The sequence below is a fragment of the Gopherus evgoodei genome, chromosome 4, assembly GCF_007399415.2.
Source record: "Gopherus evgoodei ecotype Sinaloan lineage chromosome 4, rGopEvg1_v1.p, whole genome shotgun sequence".
NCBI lineage: Eukaryota > Metazoa > Chordata > Testudines > Testudinidae > Gopherus > Gopherus evgoodei.
The window spans coordinates 117,120,637-117,142,802 of NC_044325.1; the positions used below are offsets into that span (position 1 = coordinate 117,120,637).

Sequence of the window (22,166 nt, forward strand, 5' to 3'; positions counted from 1 at the left end):
GTTTTGGTGCAGCCTGCGATGGGAAGATGAAAGATTTCCAGGAAATGACAGAAAAGAGGATCCCGCTCCTGCCGGTGCCACTGATTTGAAAGCCTGCTCTCTGGTGCAAAGTTCGTGCCACCAGGAAATCCGGTGAGCTCAGGGCATGGAAGGGAGCATGCTACATCATGGCTCTGCCTATGAATCACCGTGCAAACAAGGCTGTGCTCCTTCTGAAAGGGAGGCAGTGAAAATATAAACAGCCATTCAAGCTCTGTGATCCAGAACATGAATAAACTGTATGTGGCAGAGAACAGCTACCATGCCTATTAAAAAAACCCTTCCTCCCTGTATCCTAGAAACCCCGTATGGATACATTATAGGACACAGCTATATGGGCCACCTCCTCAGCCGGTGTACATAGTCCTAGCTCCACTGAAATCAAGGAAGCTATGACAATTTACATCAGCTGTGGGTCTGGCCTTATAGATCCTAAATCACTTGGGGCTCCAGAGCAGGGCATATGGGATCATTCTGGATAGGCCTGGGGAGCAATGACTATACCGCAGTGAGCAAAGAGCAATGATTGTATTACAGTCACTGCTGCCCTTAGATCACGGCTCATCCCAGAAAAGTTCTTCCAGGACTGTCCAGGATTCAGCTTATTAGCAGAGCTGCATGAGCTGCTCTGTGTTATAAAATGGCCTTTGACATAAGTCACATGTGTTCCTGTTTGCCTGAAGTAGTGCTGACAAGTGATGGTTGTGGGTGTAGTTCTCACGCTCTGGGACTGCTATTCAACTGGAGCCACATCATCAGGTGCTCAGACACTGCAGGGATGAGCACAATACAAACACCTCGACAGAACAGGGAACATTTAGGGTCAGCTTCACCTTTGTAAAGCCCCTTAGTCGTAATCCTCCCTTGCCTTGCACCTTGTGTAGTCATTGACACCTTCCCTGAGTGGGTGTGCAGTGTTACCATTCAGATTTTCTCCTGCTTTTATACCCACTTTGCACAGACTCTGCACATATGTAAATGACTGCATGGGGAAAGTTGAATTGAGCCTCTGGTGCCTGCAAAAAAAATGGAAGGGAGGGAGATTAGCACAGCCTTTCTGCTGCTGTTTGCTGTGTTATCACAATGATCTGTAAGCCATGGTTTACCTGGCTGGTTTTAGGACCCAGCGGGAGACAAGAGCCTGCAAAGAGCTTCCCTCTTTGAAGCATATTTGGTGAGTCCTTTGTGCATTCCAGCTCAGCCCCTGGAGTTGGCAAAGTCTGAGTTGGACCTGACGGGGGTCCTCCTGGCTGAACCTCAACCTGATGTACAGCCACTCGCCTTTTCATTCTTGGATCATAGCTGGCACTGTGGTAGTCTGTGTTGCCAGAGTATTTCCTCAGAGGGATGCTTGCGGCTGCAACAGACACACACACACATACACACACACTCTTGTGGTTTTGGCTTGGCTTCCAAATGCTGACTTGACCCCTCAGATTCTTTCGGTTTCCTCCCGCTCCGCTGACAACTCTGGGTTTCCTGCATTTAAGGAACATACTACAGAAAAAGCCGTGTTGAATCACATGCGCGCTGCACTCAAAGCCAAGAGTGAGCACATCCTGCCTGGGAGCAATGTTCCCATCAGAAAGGCAAGCTGTCTGACCAGTCGTGACATCAACACATCAGAAGTGATGTCAAGAAGACACAAGTCAGAAACAGCACAGGGCAGAAGCCCTATGTGGCTCCCAGCCTTCCCAAAGGAGACAGTACTCAAGTTTCATCTCCTGTTAACATGGCAAGCTTCCTGGTACCTGATCAGAGAGCTCACAGGCAGCCCTTCCACCTCAGCTTCCTGGGCCACCAGCGACACCGTCTGTACCAGGGCAAGTCACTTACAGTAAGAGCCTATCACTTGACTGCTAATCACCAGCCCTGATCTGGCCCCATCTGACTGAATGTGTTGAGGCTCAGAGGTCCAGACCCTGTGTGCTCAGAATGGGATGGACGGGGTTACAAGAGCCAGTCAGAGTGCATAGCCTGTCCATGATCACTCATCTTGCTTTGAGAGGGCATCTGGATTTGAAGCTGGGGGCCCCCTTAATCTGCAGTTAAATGCTCTAGCACTGAGGTGGTGCTCAACCTTTCCAAACTACTGCACCCCTTTCAGGAGTCTGATTTGTCTGGCATACCCCAAATTTTACCTCACTTAAAAACTACTAGCTTACAAAATCCAACATAAAAATACAAGTGTCTGAGCACACTAGAACTGAAAAATGGCATACTTTCTTATTTTGTCTGTAAGAACTTTTAGTTTGTACTGGCTTCCCTAGTGCTTTTTATGTAGCCTCTTATAAAACTAGGGAAATATCTAGATGAGTTGATGTACCCCCAGAAGACCTCTGTGTACCCCAGGGGTACGCATACCCCGGTTGAGAACCACTGTGCTATATCACTCCTCCTCCTGCTGCAATGCAACGTTTTAAATGGGGAAAAGTTGAAAAGAAAATGGGTGTTCCCCTAAAACAATCAACAGTAGCAGAACTATAATAAAACTCCCCCTGAATCCAGTATAATAATAATCAGAGACAGACTATCTGCCTCAGCCTCAGCACACAAGTTGCCTCAGGTACGTAACTTTAGAGGATTCTTGCTCCTACCCTTCTGGGTGGCCTTTTTATACTGGAGCCTCCTGAGCTTCTGTTATTGCTCCAGAGTTTGCAAGATAAGGACACCAGGCATTTAAACTGGCTTGGTATAACTTGGTTAATGTGTCACAAAACTAGTTTGGAGGGAGGGGGGCTTCAGTCCCCAGTGATTCCACCCCCATCAGGAAAAGTTCACATACAAATTTGTGCAAACTGCTTTACGGCTAGGGGTGGAAGAGGATGTGGAAGCTGCAAGGGGCTCAGAAGAGTAATGAACATAACGATCATATTGCTGATGTAAAGATCATAGTACTAACCCACGAGCAATGTTGATGCATTTGAAAGGGAGTCCCTATCCAATCTTACCCAGGGGATGGAAAGACAGTGTAGGTAGAAATTCAAAAAGAGACAATGGTGGTAATTCCTGTGACCTCATTTCATTCATCCTCTGGCTATAGGGAAGCAGAAACACACACACACAAGGAAACACTGGAAATTAGGGTTAGCTGTCTGTCTAGGCATTTATAAGGCACTAAGCACAGTGGTTGTCTCTAAAATGGCTGAAACATGTCTATTGTATTGAGATAGCTCTGAACATGGTTTGGAATTGGAAAGAGAAGTGTAATGATCTTGTGGGTTTCTGCAGGTACCAAACCAAAGGAGACCAGCCAGAGCATCTCCAAAAGGAAATAGACAGACTGAGCTCTGAATTGCAGGCTGAAAAGGAGCTCCATATGAGGGTAAGTCACTAAAACCCCAGCAAGCAGGGAGGATCTCAGACCGTGGACTCCGCCCAGAGCAGGAACTTCTACACTGCTATATTTAACCTGGCACTCCAAGCCCTGCGAGACCAGTCAGTTGACCCAGGCAGGCTCTGAGACTTGGCATTTTTTTTGCAGTGTAGACATACCCTGACGGACCAGGCTAGCTAGGGCTTGGGCACCCCACAAGCAATAGAAGTAGTGAAAGAACTGTGGAGTTGGATAACAGAACAAAATCGCCTGTAACTCTCAGAGCTAAGGCTATGTATACACTAGAAACACTAGAGTGGCACAGCTGCAGCACAGCAACCATGCCACTGTAGTGTAGACACTTACTACAGCGAGGGAGGGGTTCTTCTGTCTCTGTAGTAAATCTACCTTGCAGTTAGGTTGACGGAAGAATTCTTCTGTTAGCCTAGAGCTGTCTACGTTGGGGCTTAGGTCAGATCAACAACATCTGAATTTTTCAACCCCCTGAGCAAAGTAAATAGGTGTTGAGCTAAGTTTTAGGTGTAGGCCAGGCCTAAGTAGCATGCAGACACACCCTATACCATTGTTTTATAAATGAGGACAGAGAGATCAGTTCTGAAAGAGGCAGGCATGGGCATTAATGGGCAAAATGAGTCTAATGACATCCATGCCACATCTGCAGACTGCTGAGCTGCTGACAGGCCAATATTCACCGATAAGAACTACAAACAAATTCAGAGTCACTCTAGCAGAAACTGGCTCATCCACACATGTACATTTAAACAACAACCACATCAGTGTGCTGACTGTCCTGTGTAGGTAGCTGTTGTCATGCTTAACAACAGGGCCCATGCAATGCTCTGCACGGAGGCCATCACAGCTATTATAGACTGAACGTAAGAAAATATGTAGGGAGCTGTGATAGGATGGACTGTGCCCTGGATGTTCAATCTAGTCCAAGACCCTCAGGTGAGTGTAGGGGGACCAGACAGCAAGTGTGAAAAATCGGGATGGGGGTGGAGGTAGGGTAATAGGAACCTATATAACAAAAAGACCCCAAAAGGTGGGTTGTGGGGGGGTCTTACCTGCAGCCTGGCTAGTATGAACTGATGGATGGGTGTACCGCTTACTGACTAACCTCTTAGACTGCTCTGGTTAAAGATTCAGTCTCCTGAGGGCTACAACATCAGGAATATTATTAGCATTAAGAGACCCTAGGAGCACACTGTTGCAGTCTAAGAGATTAATCAGTAATCAGTACATCCATAAGGCTACATGTGGGACACAAACTATGTCTTTTGGGACTGACCTTTCATTGGCCAAACCACTCATCCATCTCTTTTCTCTTTCTGGGTGAGCTGTAGCTTGCTGCTTACAGGAGAGTGTGTTTGTGGTAGTGGCTGGGGCTTTAGAGGTAGTGGGTTCAATCCCTGCTGACAGCCCAATGCAGGGGCGGGGTGTCATTACAGGCCTGAGGCCAATTTGACTGTCACCTTCCAGGCTCACTCCAACAGTTGGGAAATGACACAGATATTGATGGTGCGGGAGTGAAGTGTCCCATGATAAAAATGAGAGTCGCATAGGAGCTGGAACTGGGGGTGCTGCCAGCAGGGAATATGGCCCCAAGTGGTTGGCTTTGGCATTTACAGTTTTCCTTTTTTAAAAGGAGATGCAGCTCTTGAAGGAGAAACTCTGCAAATCAGAGCTGTTGGTGCAGCAACTGTACGAAGAGATCATGAAGCTGAAGAAGTCACAGCCTGGAAGACCTGCCCAAGGCCTCCAAGAGCCACAAGGAACAAAGGCCAGTGTGAAGCAGGATGATATGCCAGAAATGGAGAGTTTCGAGGTAGGAACTAAAGCTTTAGAGAGCTGAGTGCAAAGAAACAGAGGGAGAAAGGGGAGGAGTGGGAAGTGAAAGGCACTAGGGGTCAGAGATGAAGGCTGCAGTCTCCAGGCATCAGGACTAGAATGAGATTAAATTGCCTGCTCTACAGACAAATCCACCGGTCCATGACTTACCAGCCCAGTCAGCAGGGAGACAAGGATACTGGCACTGTCAAAGCATCCTCTTAAAATGAACACACACATCATCCCAGAGACAGAAACCCCACCCACTCTGCAAAGGGGTGGCCACTATCCTACAAGCTCTCCTCTCTTCCCGCCCACACTGTCCCCCATCCACACACTCCTGGGCCCTGATTCTAGTCAATCACCACCTGATCTCCAGCCTTGCTTCCCTGCAAACTCTTTGCCATCCCTCAGGGCCTTGAGCACATTGCCCCCAGCTGGGATGGGGGCTATTCATCCCTCCTCCTGGGTGGAGCCTTAGAGACAGGGAGGGATGGCCTGGGAAGTGCACAGGGTCCCTTCCCAGAAGCCTGATGCTGACCCCTGCCACGTCCATTCCTGGCAGGGTCAGGGCCATGGTGTACAAAGAGGGGTGCCTGTGGTGCAGGGGTAGAGGCAAAGAAATAGCACAGTCCGGGGGAGGGGATGCGAGTCTCACCCTGCCCCTTGCTGTCAGTGTGAGCCACCCTCACTGTAGAGCTGCCCCGTTTCTAGGAGACAGCACCAGAAGGAGCTGGGCTCAGCGGCAGTTCCCTTGTGTGCTGCCTCGCCTCTGTGGCGCTCTCTGAACTCGCTCTGGCCTTGCTGGGGGAGGCTCGCATGCAGACTGGTCAGCCAGAGATCTGAGTCCATGTCACTCCCATGCTGTAATTCATTAGAGGCTGGGTGTTCCAGTCCTCCAGCTGGTGCTTGATCACTTTCCTGAAGATTCCTCCCCCCGAGAACTGTTCTCCACAGATTCTCTTCCAGGCCACCTTTCTGTAGCATAAAAACAAGAAACGCCCTGCTGCTTTTCTGACCCACAAACAGCTAGGCCATTCCCAGAACCGATACGATTCACTGCCCTGCCCAAGCGGTCTGCCATACCAGTACCCTCGGTGCTCCCCTCCCTGCTGACATGGGGCTTGCAAGACACTGAAGGAGGAGAGAGGTGACTACAGGGTGACCAGATAGCAAGTGTGAAAAATCAGGCCAGGGGGGGAGGAATAGGTGCCTATGTAAGAATAAGCTCCAAAAATCACGACTGTCCCTATAAAATCGGGACATCTGGTCACCCTAGGTGGCTAAAACTGAAGTCATGCCGGAAGGACAGTCATTGCTGGTTCTTCCAATGCTTTCTGTCCTCTGCACGGCTTTCCTTTGCATTGCAAGCTCTTGCAGGCAGGGACCGCAACTATTGGGTGCATTGCACGTGCCAGCACTAAATAAGTGATACTATGGCCTTGGCTACACTGGCGCTTTACAGAACTGCAACTTTCTCGCTCAGGGGTTTAACACCCCCCACCAGGTGGACTACCTGCAATGCTGCGAGAGCTCTCTCCCAGCGCTGGCGCTGCGACCACACTCGCACTTCAAAGCGCTTCCGTGGCAGTGCTGTACGGCTCCAAGTGTAGCCATACCCAAAGCAAGCAGCCTCAGCTGGTGATACTTCCTGTTCCCACATAACCTCTGGCTCCAAGCTGCTGCTCATCCCCTGATATTTCTGGATGTTGCTTCTTTTTCCTGTACCTGACGCTAGGGATTAGGGAGCCCTTTACTGGCTGGGCACTGAACAGATCCTTTCCCCCACAGCTCATTCAGGCCCTGATTCAATAAGAGATTTAAACAGGGGCCTAACTTCAAGCTTTGATTTCAGTGGGACTCTCCCCCATGTGCTTAAAAGTAGTCCTGTGCTTAAGTATGTTGCCGAGTTTGGGCAGGGGGAAGGTAAGCAGTAAAGATCCAGCAGATTCATCCACGGCATGCACTGTGCCTACTGCTCAGAGTTCAAGTGGCAACGACATCTTCTCATTGCAAGGCCCTAGGCAACAGAGGGCGAGACCTTTGCAAAGCGATACACTCTGGGGCTGGCCTGACCGATCTTGTCCAGTAACAGGCAGTGGTGCACACTACAGGGAGTCTGAACCTCTTTATTCCCTGCCCCAACAAGCAATGAGAATTAAGATGGGAACGAAGAGCCATCCACCCCTCCTGTGAGCCAGCCAGGTCTAAATGAAGATGGCTGGCCTGTTGTAGGGGGCAGATTTGAGAAGGCCTTTTTATTTACCCTCCTAGTCCCTGCCTGCCTCCCTGGGGACACTGAGTGGCAATCAGCTGTGAAAGCCTCTCTGGGAAAAGAGAAATGCTCTAAGCTGAAGCGGTGAGATGTCAGTCACTTGAGCCGCAGGGGGAGGCCTGTGTGGCTGCACTCTGGGAGTTTAGCAGAAAAGGTTAGGAAAGGTGTATGGCTGAATCAGGGAAGAACAGCGCCTGTCACAAGCAATCACTTTATTATCATCAGTACATAAAGCCAGAGGAGCAGTGCAACCAAGTGGCTAATTCAAGGAGAGCGGAGCGGGAGAGGAGAAGGAATATGTATCATCATGTATATTCCTCTATTGCACCTTCTTTACACAACCATATTCAGTGCCCAAGCATTTTGCATGTGACAGACAGAAAAGATGAGCCTGAGCTGGAAGCCCAGATTCAAACACCCACAGATTTTGGAGATTTCAAAATCTGAGCCCAGAGTCAAGTTTTGCCGCTCTGGTTATAGGCCAATTAGAATGGGGTGAAAAGTGGCTAGGAGCCAGTGTAAATATTCCAGGAGAAATGGATCTATCAAGAAAGAGCAAGTGGACAGGCCTTACGGAAGTTTCTGTGCCATACATTCAGAGTCTGCCACACGGCTGGAGGGAGTGGGTGCATAGCTTTAGGTTGCACCTTGTGGCTTAGAAAGAACTCTAAGAATGCCGGAGATGTGCCAAGTCTCACTCTGTTAGTGCTTGAGATCCAAAGGTTACAGAAGGCAAGGGGAGGCTGTTCATGGACGTTAGTGGGTGTTTGATCAGGCCTCTTGAGAGAGACGTGCTCATTTGGGCTAACAATTTTTAACATCTCTCACTCTTCGGCTGAAGGAATTTTGAAGTCAGTGTCTCTTTACAGGTCTTACAGCTACAATCTGGTAGTTTAGTCCCACAAATTTGGGTCTTTTTGGTGAAGAAGAATGGTCTTGTGGTTCAGGGGTTGACTGGCCTGGGATTCAGGAGCTGTGCATTCAACTTCTGGCCCTGCCACCAACATCTTATGCGACTATGGCTGCATCACTTTGTCTCTCTGTGCCTCAGTTCCTCATCTGTTGAATGGGGATAATAATGCTCCCTTTGTCTGTCTTGTCTAATGTAGCGTGTACACACTTCAGGGGCTGGGTCTTAGTATGTGTTCATACAGCACCAAGCACAATGGGCTCCCGCTTTCAGCTGGGGCCTTTATGCACTACGATAATAAAGAGGTTTTGCGAGATCGAACAGGCATAGAAATGGCCCTGCCCCCAATTCAAATGAAAAGCTTGTTTAAAAACACATTTTTCATTTTGTCATTAACATACTGAAAAACAATATCAAATTATGTAGATGTTTATCTTGATTAACCTTACCTAACACATTCATACTTCTGCACCAGTACAATCAATCTTAATCATAACCATTTCCATGTATCTCTCGCCTCCTAATTCCACCTTATTTAACCTTTAACAAAAATCCACACAAGAGGCACTTAGACTTCTAGACAATTGACAAAACAAATAAAAGTCTAGTTACCCACCGCTGCACATAGTGTCCAAATGTAAATAGTTGTTTTGCCTTCCATGTAGAAGACTTTCTGGAAGCGTTCCCTTCTTCTGCTATTTTCCTTTTGTAAATTGCACGTAAGTTATAGTCAACTGCTAAGTATATCCCTTCATATAGGAATCATTTGACCTGTTCCTCATCTGCTTTCCCCCTCTATATTTGTCAAGTTTAAAAGGCCCATTTGTTTTTGGTGAGCCTCTTATTGTTGTCTGTATTTATTTTGTTCAAAAGAAAAAACACAGTGACCATACACTAAGATCTGCTTGATCCCAGTATGAAGCAATCTGTCATTTTTTCCACGGTGATGGTTTCCCAAGCTTTATTTCTCCATGCCATTAATCTAATTAGAAGATTTGAGTTTACATTTAAACCTCCCCGGCATTGTTTGCAACCCAAACACAACAGCATTGGGCTGGTGAATGAGAACTAAGAAGGGGAACTGACTAGTCCATTTTCATTCTCTAGTCTGAGTAAAGAAAAGGAAATGGTGTAACAGGTAAGAAGTCAGTTACTGAGTTTGATTTTTAGTTTTTTTCCAAGTCTAATAACCTACATTAGTAACCCAGGGAAAGAAATTTGCTTTCTTCCACCACTAAAAATCCAAGATTTGTATCTCAGCAGCATCCTTTTAAAATCTCATTTGTCACAGGTTGGCAGCATCGCCAGGGGCGCTATTAGATCAGAATTTGTTCTTTGCATGGTTGCCGTGTTAAGGAGAGGCTGAGGGAACTGAGATTGTTTAGTCTGCAGAAGAGACCAATGAGGGGGGATTTGATAGCTGCTTTCAACTACCTGAAAGGGGGTTCCAAAGAGGATGGATCTAGACTGTTCTCAGTGGTTCCCGATGACAGAACAAGGAGTAATGGTCTCAAGTTGCAGTGGGGGTGGTTTAGGTAATATATTAGGAAAAACTTCTTCACTAGGAGGCGGTGAAGCACTGAAATGGGTTACCTAGGGAGGTGACGGAATCTCCTGCCTTAGAGGTTTTTAAGGTCAGGCTTGACGAGGCCCTGGCTGGGATGATATAGTTGGGGACTGGTCCTGCTTTGAGCAGGGGGTTGGACTAGATAACCTCCTGAGGTCCCTTCCAACCCTGATATTCTATGATTCTATAGTTTTTATTCACTAGTTGAAGGCCTGATCCAAAGCCCATGATGTCACTGGACAGACTCAAACTGACTTTGCCAGCTATATAGGTTCATAGTCATGGAACAATTGCAGCTCAACCTCTAGTTCAAACCCAGATCCTTGCCTCTTGCTGTGGAGTTACAAAAAACAATAGCAGCATGCCAGTCTGCCTGCTTGGAGATCAGCACCTCCAAGCTTCAGGCTGAAAGTGTCTTCCTACAACAGGATTCCGACTGAATTGCCTCATGTAATGTGAGCAGCTAGACACTCCGAACTCAGTAAGGTTCGACAGTGATGCCGGTATAGACCTGAAAGGATGTCAGGTATCACGGGGATGGGACAGGCTACAGAAATATTCAGTATAATCCTAATGGTACATGGCTAGAAAGGGTGCCCAGTCTACTACCTTCTGGCCAAGGGCATCACTAAGCTGCCATGGTTAACATGGCAAGGTCTGGACACTGAGGACCAGAAGAGCAGTCAATGATCAAGAGGCCTCCTTGCTGTAGGGCTGCTGCTAAGGATAACTAGCACATATCTAGATGGGCTCATGGGAAGCACTAGTCCTAGGACTCATCAGATAAGGGCCGATTTCCGGACTGTGCCTCAGACATACTGTGTGACCTTGGGCAAGTTGCTTAAGCTGGGTGCCTCAGTTTACCCATCTGTGAAATGGGGCTAATGATACTTCCCTACTTCACAGGGGAGAGGTGGGATAAATTAATTCACATGCCTGCTCAGGTATCTTAGAGAGGAGCAACTAGAGAGGAGGGAGGGATTTCTTATTACCTGGAGTCCCGACTGTGCATAAAAATGTCTCTTTAGTGCAGAACTCCATTTTGAAACTTGCAAGTGAACTGTGACACTTTTAATTTTAAATTAAATTATTTAATGTCTTAAATCACTGCCTGAAGCGTATCTGATGGGGATTTGCTTTTAAATCCCCCCACCTCCACATACCCACAAAACATACTTGGTTTTTAAAATAAGACTGGATGTGCATAAATACCTGTTCCATAGGGAAACAGTTTGTTTTCCTTTGCATTTTCTCTTCTTCTCTCCCTGTTGCTCCCTCTCTTCCCTCTGCCCCTGCCTCACACTCACCTTCTCATGTGTATATTTTAACTGACATAATCATGGGAAACACAAGACTGTTGAATATTCAGAATGGAATTTCTCAGAGGGTGTACAGCATTACAGGGCTTTTAAAGCTGAATGGAAGTATTATGTACACTCACACATATGCACACTGGGAGAATAACTGCTCAAGCCAGTCACGTTTAAACAAGGTTATGGCTCGCAGTATTCAGTTTCCAGGCCCAGTTTTAATAGGATCTCCTTTTGTTGAATGAGACTCAGGCAAGCCAAACATAAACTATGCATAGGGCCATTCGTTTTTTTATTTTCATTTAATTTTTCCTGGGAGTTTATCAGTGTTTAGTACCACAGCAACAAAAACAGGTGAAAATTGGTGGAAAAACTTTTTTCTGGGTAAATATTGGGGTTTATTTTGGTGGACAGGGAAAAAGGTATTCAGTAGATTAATGCTTTGATGAATGGAATTCATTGTGGTTTGCTGCAGAACTCAAAACACAATGCCACCTGTGAGTTTAAGAAAACAATCTCTCTCTAATGCCCAAATAAAACTTTTCATTTGAATAAATCGTTTACTGTTGTAGCCTTAGAACTAGCATCCTATAAATATTTACATTTACTAATTGGGCCACACTATTTGCAGCACATACACTCAACTTCATCCTTTTCTCCTGTTTTTTGAACACTTTTGAATACTTCCTTGTGTTCTGAAACAGATTCTGACAGAGATTTTCGTTTTCCTCTCATTTTAGTGGATCAGATTTTTAAACCGTTATCTGCTAACAGCTTGAAATGTGTACGTGGTGGGTGTGAGATTCATCAGTATATTCAGATGCACAAGCACCTCAGAGCTTGTGTGCGTGCCTGTTTGTTTATTGTGCATCTCTTTTAGACTAATACACAGCCTTACTTCAACGGGCAGCTTTGCATATACACACAGACTAATGTATTATCATAATGCATACATCTCACGCAACGTATTGCATTTTCCTAATAAAACAGTTATTTTTTTACATATTTGAATGATACAAAAGTAGGGTGAAAATTGGAAAAAAACTAAACATCACTGAAGAACCCGGGATTTTTTTCAGTAAAAATCAGTTTAAACTGAAAATGAAGGTGCTTAACTATGCAGCCTATATAATCCACAGCATGGTTTTACGACACAGATCTCAGGCCATGGCTACACTTACAGTTCTGCAGCGCTGGTAGTTACAGCTGTGTTCCTACAGCTGTGTAGGGCCAGCGCTGCAGTGTGGCCACACTGACAGCTACCAGCGCTGCAGTGTGGCCACATTTGCAGCATTTGCAGCGCTGTTGGGAGTGGTGCATTGTGGGCAGCTATCCCAGCATTCAAGTGGCTGCAACGTGCTTTTCAAAAGAGGGGGGTGGGGTGGAATGTGACAGGGAGCGTGGAGGAGACAGACAGAAAGGATTTTTGGAGTTGACACTGTTCTCAGCTCCCTGCCTTGCAAGTTTTAAGGACTGGAAGACACACAGTGCCTACCTTCAATCATTTTAAAAAAGACGGTTACTCACCTTTGTAACTGTTGTTCTTCGAGATGTGTTGCTCATATCCATTCCAGTTAGGTGTACGCGCCGCGCGTGCACATTCGTCGGAAAACTTTTACCCTAGCAACTCAGTGGGCCGGCAGGTCGCCCCCTAGAGTGGCGCCACCATGGCGCTCCATATATACTCCTGCCGGCCCACCCGCTCCTCAGTTCCTTCTTGCCGGCTACTCCGACAGTGGGGAAGGAGGGCGGGTGCGGAATGGATATGAGCAACACATCTCGAAGAACAACAGTTACAAAGGTGAGTAACCGTCTTTTCTTCTTCGAGTGATTGCTCATATCCATTCCAGTTAGGTGAATCCCAAGCCTTACAAAGGCGGTGGGGTCGGAGTGAAATGTGGCAGAATAAAACTGCCGAGCCAGAGGCTACAGCCTCTCTTGACTGCTGAACCAGGGCATACTGCGAAGCAAAGGTAAGGACCGAGGACCAATGGAGCTTCGCGACAGGTCTCGTGGGTAGAAACACGAGCCAGCAAGGCGGCAGATGAAGCCTGAGCCCTGGTAGAATGCACGGTGATGTGGCTTGGGGAAATATGAGCCAAATCAGAACAAGTGGGGATGTCCGCCATCACCCAAGATGAGATCCTCTGAGAGGAAAACAAGCAAGCCCTCCCTTTGGCCCGCTACCGGGGCAGAGCTGGGGCACCTTAGGAAATGATTCTGTCAGCACAACATAATGCGAGCACTCCACAGATGTCCAAGGAGTGCAACGGTTATGCCCATTGCGTTGAGCTGTGGGTAACATGAAAGGCCAAAACACCTTAGGGAGGAAAGCCGGGTGTGGTCACAACTGCACCTTGTCTTTGTGGAACCTTCGTAAGAGCTCTGATCTCAGAGACCCGTCTGGCCAAGACTAGGTTGAGGCCCCAGGGCGGGGCTGGGCGGCGCACCCGAGGGTGCAAGCGCTCCAAGCCCTTGAGGGACCTCGAACCCATAGAGCGTGGGACACTGAACGTCCATCTTAGCCTGCTGGAAGGTAGGGACGGCTGCTGAGAGTATCCTCAGCGATGATACCGCCAGATCCTGCCGCTGAAGGCCAGAGGCAGGCCAAATAGAGGGGATCGAGACCTCAGCAGGAGCAAGATCGAGCGTACTGCAGCTGTAAAGGAAACGCTTCCACCTGGCTCGGTACGTTGACCAGGTGGAAGGCTGCCTGTCACCCCAACTCAGGTACGCAGGAGCCACCGTGAGGCGAAGAGGCTGCAGGTCCGAGTGACGAAGCCTGTCATTGCCCTGAGTGATGAGGTCTGGGCTGACAGGCCGAGCAACGTGGTATGTCAGTGCTGCCTGGACCACTCTGGAGTGATCATGATGACGCACGCTCCGCCCCTGCGGAATTTGAGCAGGACGTAACGAACCAGTGGGAACAGCGGGAAGGCATAATGCAGTTGGCCGTTCCACGGTATCAGGAATGCGTCCAAGATCGATTCCGAGGAGAGACCTTGGAAGGAGCAGAACACCTGGCATTTCCTGCACTCGCGGTGAGCGAACAGGTCTGTGTGAGGAACCATTTCCACTTCCGGAAAGCGGGACGCCTCACATGGGGCAGAGTGATGACTCGTAAGACAGGAAAGACCTGCTGAGTCAAAGAGATAAGACGTTCCGAACGCCTGGGAGAAAGGACGTCGCCAGCTCCATCGAGCGGGCCATGCAAAAGACCCGGAAATGGATGGCCTCCTGACAAAAAAGGGGGGAGGACTATGTCCCCCCTGAATGCTTATGAAGCACCTGGGCATTGTGTTGGCTGTAAACACCGAGATACAACGGCCTCGCAGCTGCCGCTAGAACCCCTGGCATGCCAGGCGGACTACTCTGATTTTTGGGGCATTAATGAGGAATGCCAGCTCCCTAGAAGACCGAAGGCCTTAAGCTCGGAGGTGACCATGAGCACTCGAGCAGAGAGATGATGCGTCCGCCGTCAGGGGCAGTGAGGGCTGGGGCGGATGAAACCGCATCCTGTCCACACCAAGGAGGGGGTTAGCCACCACTCTAGGGAGCCTAAGGCGTTCGAGGGAACGGTGACTACCATGACCACTGGCTCCCTGTCCAAGCGGTACGCCGAGGTGGGCCGGACTTGGAGAGGACGGAGGCGGAGCTTGGCGTGTTTGGATACAAACTTGCGGGCAACCATGGACCCAGGAGACTGAGACAAGAACGAGCTGAGGTCGTTGGGAAAGCCTTCAGACCTCAGATGATTGATGCCATCGCCTAAAACCGCAGTTGCGATAAGCAGGCTCCGGCTAGGTAGGAGACCAAGATAGCCCCTAGGAAGCCCAACCTCTGCGTGGGAACCAGAGTGGATTGCTCTATAGTAATCATCAGGCCTTGATCTGTGAATAAGACCGTGACGATGCCCACGGCTGAGTGGGTTGTGTGTCAGAGTCTCCTCGGATAAGCGAATCGTCCCAATACGGAAAAACGCATATCCGACATAGCTACGGTAGGCGGCGACTATGGCCGTAAACCGGGAGTATTCACCGCTGGCTATAAAGCGGAGGCATCTCCCGTGCGGAGGGAAGATGGCATTGCGAAAGTACGCGTCCTTCCTATCCAGGGCGGCATAGTAGCCCCCAGGAGGCAAGGATGGAATAATGGTTCCCAGGGATACCATGCAGAACTTCAACCTTATCCCAAACCGGTTGAGTCCATGCAGGACCAGGGAGGTCTGAGACCTGTGTTCGAGTGGGGAACTAGGGCATAACGGGAGTAAAACCCCTAGCCCCTTTCGTCCGCTGAAGGGGGACAGGGCTGGAGCAATTTAAAGGTGGTACCTATGCTCCATCGTGCGCAGGACCCAGCGATCTAAAAGTAACTGGGGCCATGCCAGGAGAAAGCGGGATCAGGATCCCGTCCTGCGACTGGTACACCGCCCTCCGACGAACCTTGGAAGGTCCGTCTTTGGTCCCAGTGGTAATTGCGAGGGACCTCGACTCTGGCTTTTTAGGGGGCCTGACGTTTGTCTGCGACCACCTTGGCCTTGCCGTTTTCCAGAGTTCTGCCTCTGGCTAGGCACAGAGTATGGCGGCTGGGGCCATAAAGGCCTGCGTTTGGTCGCAAGCGTATACACGCTGAGACGCATTAGGACCCTATTGTCCAGCAGGCTTCGCAGTCTGGGGCTGTCTCTGCCGCGAAGATGCCTTTACCAACAAAGGGTAAATTCTTTCCCCCGTCCTCCAAGACGGCAGCGAACTCTAGGTGGGAGGTTCGAGGGAGAAACTCCTCCACCCAGGTGCTATAATTATCGCAGCTAAGCAAGGCTTGTTGCTTTGCTACCCAGAGGCGCAGGGCCCCTGCAGAGTACACCTTGTATTCGCCAAGGCTCTTTCTGCTTCGGGGCTGGCGCCCGCTGGCCATGATATCAGGATCGTGGTCCTGAGCATAAAATCTGCGCATATGGGATGACACGGATGCGTGTCCGGATGGCCATGGAGGTACTAAAAGAAGGCACGGGCCGAGTCTCTGACTCACTCGGACCTTGCCCAACTCGGCACCGGGGACCGGCATCGGGAGGCGTATCGGTACCTGGAACGAGATCCAGACCCGCAACCAGAACGGTGTCGGGAGGTCGACCGAGATCTCGAGGCTCGGAGAAGAGCTACAGGAGTCAAGGTACCTGCCCCGGTGCCAGATGTCGGAACGGTGCCGATAGCGGGTCGGCGAACGGGATACCGACCGGTGCAGCGAGTGTGACCAGTACCGAGGAAAACAGTACCGGGACTGCCAGTGGTGTCCAGCGTGCCGACAGGACTTGGAGTGTCTGCGGGACCGTGATCATGGACGGTGCCGCTCTGCTGTACTGACAGGGGACAGTCCCTTGAAGAGACTGTATTACCCGTACCGGCGGTGCCCGGGTCAGGCAGCACTGACTCTGTCATGGCACTGAGAGCCCTCGCCGTTGGTAACATCTCCGGCGTGCAGGGAACAGCAGGCTCAACCACAGTGCGTACTGGGGAGCTGTCAGGCACCGGATTCGACGGCCCTCGTGGGGCCGGGATCCACGGTACCGAGGTCATCAGAGCTTCGGTAGGTGCCGGTGCCGGGCGAACCGAGTTAGATAAGCTGTCTGGCTGCGGTGCCGTCAGCACTGAAGCAGCGGGAGTAATACGCTCAACCACGGCGCGTGCCGGGGAGCCGTCGGGCACCGGATTCGATAGCCCTTGTGGGACTGGAATCGACGGTGCCGATAGAAGCAGCCAGAACAGGAGCTCAACCACGGCGCGTGCCTGGGAGCCGTCAGGCACCGGATTCTACGGCCCTTGCGGGACCGGGATCGACGGTGCCGACGTCATCGGTGCCGCAGCAGGTGTCGGTGCCGGGCGATCCGACTTAGACTAGCTCTCTGACCGCGGTGCCGTTGGCACGGAAGCAGCCGGAGCATTAGCTCGACCACGGTGCGTGCCGGGGAGCCGTCAGGCACCGGATACTACGGCCCTTGCGGGACCGGGATCGACGGTGCCGACGTCATCGGTGCCGCAGCAGGTGTCGGTGCCGGGCGATCCGACGTAGACGAGCTCTCTGGCTGCGGTGCCGTTGGCACGGAAGCAGCAGGAGCAATACGCTCAACCACGGCGCGTGCCGGGGAGCCTTCAGGCACCGGATTCTACGGCCCGTGTGGGACCGGGATCGACGGTGCCGACGCCATCGGTGCCGCAGCAGGTGTCGGTGCCGGGCGATCCGACGTAGACGAGCCCTCTGGCTGCGGTGCCGCTGGCACGGAAGCAGCAGGAGCAATACGCTCAACCACGGCGCGTGCCGGGGAGCCGTCAGGCACCGGATTCTACGGCCCGTGTGGGACCGGGATCGACGGTGCCGACGCCATCGGTGCCGCAGCAGGTGTCGGTGCCGGGCGATCCGACGTAGACGAGCCCTCTGGCTGCGGTGCCGCTGGCACGGAAGCAGCAGGAGCAATACGCTCAACCACGGCGCGTGCCGGGGAGCCGTCAGGCACCGGATTCTACGGCCCTTATGGGACCGGGATCGACGGTGACGACGTCATCGGTGTCGTAGCAGGTGTCAGCGCCGGGCGATCCGAGTAGACGAGCTCTCTGGCTGCGGTGCCGCTGGCACGGAAGCAGCAGGAGCAATACGCTCAACCACGGCGCGTGCCGGGGAGCCGTCAGGCACCGGATTCTACGGCCCTCGTGGGACCGGGATCGACGGTGCCGACGTCGTCGGTGCCGGGCGAGCCATCTTAGACGAGCTGTCTAGCTGTGGTGCAGCTGGCACAGAAGCAGCAGGAGCAGTAAGCTCTACCACGGCGCGAGCCGGGGAGCTGCCAGGCAGCGGATTCCCTGGTCCTGGGGGACTGGAATCGATGGAGCCGAAGTCATCGGTGCCTCTGCAGGTGACGGTGCCGGATAACGCAACTGAGGCGAGCTCTCTGGCTGCGATGCCGGTGGCACGGAAGTAGCGGGAGCAGGGGGCTCAACCACGGCGCGTGCCGGGGAGCCGCCAGGCACCAGCAGGAATCGTAGACTCTCTCGACCTCGGAAGAAGGGAGCGGTGCCGAGTCGACATCGGTGCCGGCGACGGTCGGTGCCGAAAGGCCTTGGTGGTACCGGCGGGGTCCGGTGCCGAGGAGGCGCTTCTGCCCGCCGCTTGAACATCGCTCCGCGCCCAAGGTGGAGGGGCAAGTGAAAGTCCCGCACCTTTTTGTTCTCGGCTTAAAAGCCTTGCAAATGGGGCACTTATCTGTCAAGTGTGATTCCCTGAGGCACTTCAACAGGAGTCATGTAGATCTCTCTTCGGCCGCGGCTTCTGGCAAGCCGGGCCCCTTTTTAAAACCCGGTGAGCCATGCATGGCTCCGGCACTGGGCTCATGGAAGGGGCTACTTCCTGAACCCCGCTAACTAAACTAACCATACAAATATATATATAAAAGTGTTATAACTGCATAATTATATACGAGAAAACGAGTAGCTAGGGAAGTGGAGGTCAGCTAAGCCGCGCTCCACTGTTCCAACGACCGACACGGGCGGTAAGAAGGAACTGAGGAGCGGGTGGGCCGGCAGGAGTATATATGGAGCGCCATGGTGGCGCCACTCTAGGGGGCGACCTGCCGGCCCACTGAGTTGCTAGGGTAAAAGTTTTCCGACGAATGTGCACGCGCGGCGCGTACACCTAACTGGAATGGATATGAGCAATCACTCGAAGAAGAAGTTCTGACCCCCTTCCCCCCCCCCTCTCTCATTCACTAAATGCAAATTATGTACTCCTAAATAGCCGTCAGACCAGATAAGTATCTGCTCAACACGGACTTCCCCCTCCCCCTTTGCCTTGTGAGCGCGCTGTTTCTCTCTTCAAGCAAACAGCTGTGAACATTCCAAAGTAATTCCCCTGCCTGCCTCCGCTCACTCAGCAAACAAGAGCTGTGTTTGTTTTTTAAATAAGCAGTTTGGCTGAACTCCGAACTCTCCCTTTCTTCCGGTTTGTTGTGGACAGGAATTCTGGGATACCTCCTTATACCCCAGAGGTCAATAAAAGCGCTGGTGGGGTCCACACTTGCTGACCAGCGCTGGATCACCAGCGCTGGAATCACTACACCCGAGGCTTGACCGAGTGTACAGCCAGCGCTGCAACCAGGGAGTTGCAGTGCTGGCTGTGCTTTGCAAGTGTGGCCACATCCTAAGTTGCAGCGCTGTAACCCCCTCACCAGCGCTGCAACTCTCTAGTGTAGCCATGGCCTCAGACAAAATAAAAACACCAACACTTGCACACACTGGTCAAGGAAAGTGTGCTAGAGCCCTGCTAGTAATAGCCTTGTGCCAGCACTATTGTAGCTATCAGTTTCTATACCAGTGTGAATAGGGGCCAAACAGACAAGGATCCTGCAGATAACCGTCTGCTAAAATGCACATAAGCCGTGGAGAGAGAGAGAGCACGTCACAAGCAAAAGACAAGAGCAGAAAGGAATAAGAAAGGTGCAAAATTAGAGTTTGGACTGGTTCCCACTGAAGCCAATAGCAAAATTCCCATTGACTTCATTGGTATTAGAATCCAGCCTTTAGCCCACTCTTGGACAGCTGCCCTGTTATAAGGAATGTGTGTGTGAAATTCCAAAGCCAATCTAACTAAGCACAGTGTCTCCTGTTTGGGAATTAGAACGATCATTTGGCAAAGAAACCTTGGCAAAGGGGCGAGAACTTTGGAACAGGTTTGAGCCTGCAGTGCTGGGGGATCTGCAAATTGCATTACAGCAATGGTATGTGGTAGGCAGTTCCGCTCTAATCCAGAAGCAGATGGAAGCTAGGCATGGCCCCAGGCCAGGGAAAATCACAGCGCTGCATGCCCTGGATGGCTCAGTTTTGATGTAATGTGGTTACGGAGCAGAGCTCAGGCAGAAGGCATTCAGCAGGGGTGAGGATAGTGTGGGGGTGCATGTGGGGGCAGGTCACAGCCAGGGCTGCCCTTATATCATGGCAAAATACCTCCCCTGCAATTGGAAATAGATTTGTAAGGAGCAGCTGAGGCGTTCCCCCTTTAAGGCAGGTTTCTGCATGGGGCAGGTCAGCTGAGGGTGGCTCTGTCAGCAGTTACGGAGACAAGAGGTCAGGAACAGAAGGCGGAGCTGGGCCATACGGCCCACAGGCTGCTGGAGACAGTACCCATGACTTCAGGCAGCAAGGGCACATGGGGAGCTGGGCACATTTTGCTGTGACTCCCCTCATATCTGGCAGTGTGGCTTATGCAGAGGGGACTCAGAAGAGCTGTGGAAAGAGGAGTTAAAACCCATCAAGAGAGGAGGAGATATGTGCTGAGTCAACAAAACTTCTCTGTAGGCTTAGAGGCAGGTGCTGGGGTCTGCTCTGGTGGCACAAAGTTGCTGGAAAGCCTGTGGGTTTGGCTTAAGGACCACTCTGCAAAGGGGACTGCTAGGGACCATCCACCCTCTTTGCCCCAGAAGAGGACTAGAGGATCCTAGGAATTAACAGACTGAGTCGGACCAGCGCTCATCCGGCTAGTCTAGGCTCTGGGTATGGCTACACTGCAGCTGGCAAGGAGCCTTGCAGCCCAGGCAGACAGACTTGGGTGAGTGGAGCTCACACTAGCATGTGGACGTCGTGGTGCCAGCAGAGGCTCGAGCTAGCCCTGTGAGCTCAAGCCCACCCTAACCCTGGGTCCGAGCTCAGGTAGCTATCGTAAGCCTCTGCTGCAACATCGATTCAGCGATTTTTAATGCGCTAATGCCAGCACCATACACACATGTCTATGTGCAATAGACAAAAGTGCAGATACCCCTTCTGGGGCCTGTACCCATTGCTTCAGAAGAAGATGCAAGAAAGCCTCCCAATTTCTTGTTTGTTTAACATCCTGTGTTGTGACTCAGGGTGTACTTGCTAGCCATCTAGACCTCATCTCCCTTTTTTGGATCCTCAGCAGTATCCTGTGACAGTGACTTCCACAGCTTAACCTTGCAGCGTGTGTGTGGAAAAAAATATTTCCTCTGAGCAGTTTCAGATTTGCCACCTTTCCATTTCATTGCCTGTACTTTTGCTCCTATTTATTTTCCCTTCTTGTAACACTTTCCTGATCTGCCTTTTCGGTACCGTTCATTACTTTGTACAGTGTCTCATGGTCCTTTTGACTCCTCTCCTCTCTAAGGCAAACAAACTCTCTGCTTCCTTGGCAGTTTTGCCATGTTTCTCATCGGCTGTCTCTGACCGTAATGAATTTTGTGGTATCCTTTGAGGCTTGATGGTCAGAGCTGAACACACTATGCCAGATTAGGGCACCTCAGCAATTTAGATAATGCCAGTGAGAAAAGCCAAAAAAGATAAAATTTGAAAAATGAACCCAGCATTGCCGAGGTGTCAGAATCCCACACTGGCTGAAAGCAAGTCCATAATCGTCACTGCTAAGGAGGGAGCTAATCCTGCAAAATTGAAGTTAGTAAGAATTTGGCCATTGATTTCAATGGGAGCAGAATCAACCCCTACATTTATTATACTATTTGGCCACGAGAGGGAGATATCCAATAAGCCTTTGCTGCATATGGAATTTACATGTTATTTCTCCCCACATGGCTGAGCTCCCTTCTGTTTTTAAAATCAGCCTTTGTGACTTTAGGCAAAACAAACAAAGTGGTGGAAAAGCAGATGGCTCTGTCTGATTATGGGCATCTTCACACAGACACACAAGAGAGGAGTGGGAGATCCTTTGGAATCTGAAGTCAAAACATGACACACCCCAGTGAAATAAACAGAACCAGAGCTGAACTAATGGGGGGAGATTATATTTCAAACCTTATAATCAATCACGAATAAGGCAGATGGATCCTCAATATGCAAAGAGTGAAGCAACCCAGGATGACCTGCAGGACCAGTGAGGGGTATGCTCTTCAG

At 50.6% G+C, this 22,166-nt stretch overlaps 1 protein-coding gene across 1 annotated transcript in view; it reads left to right on the forward strand.

The window, feature by feature from the left end:
• LMNTD2 (lamin tail domain containing 2) overlaps window positions 1-22,166 on the forward strand; it is a 53,073-nt gene that overhangs the window by 8,154 nt on the left and 22,753 nt on the right. The window contains 3 exon segments of the mRNA XM_030562147.1: window positions 3,209-3,236; window positions 3,239-3,364; window positions 5,022-5,201. Coding sequence (XP_030418007.1) covers window positions 3,209-3,236; window positions 3,239-3,364; window positions 5,022-5,201 — 334 coding nt within the window.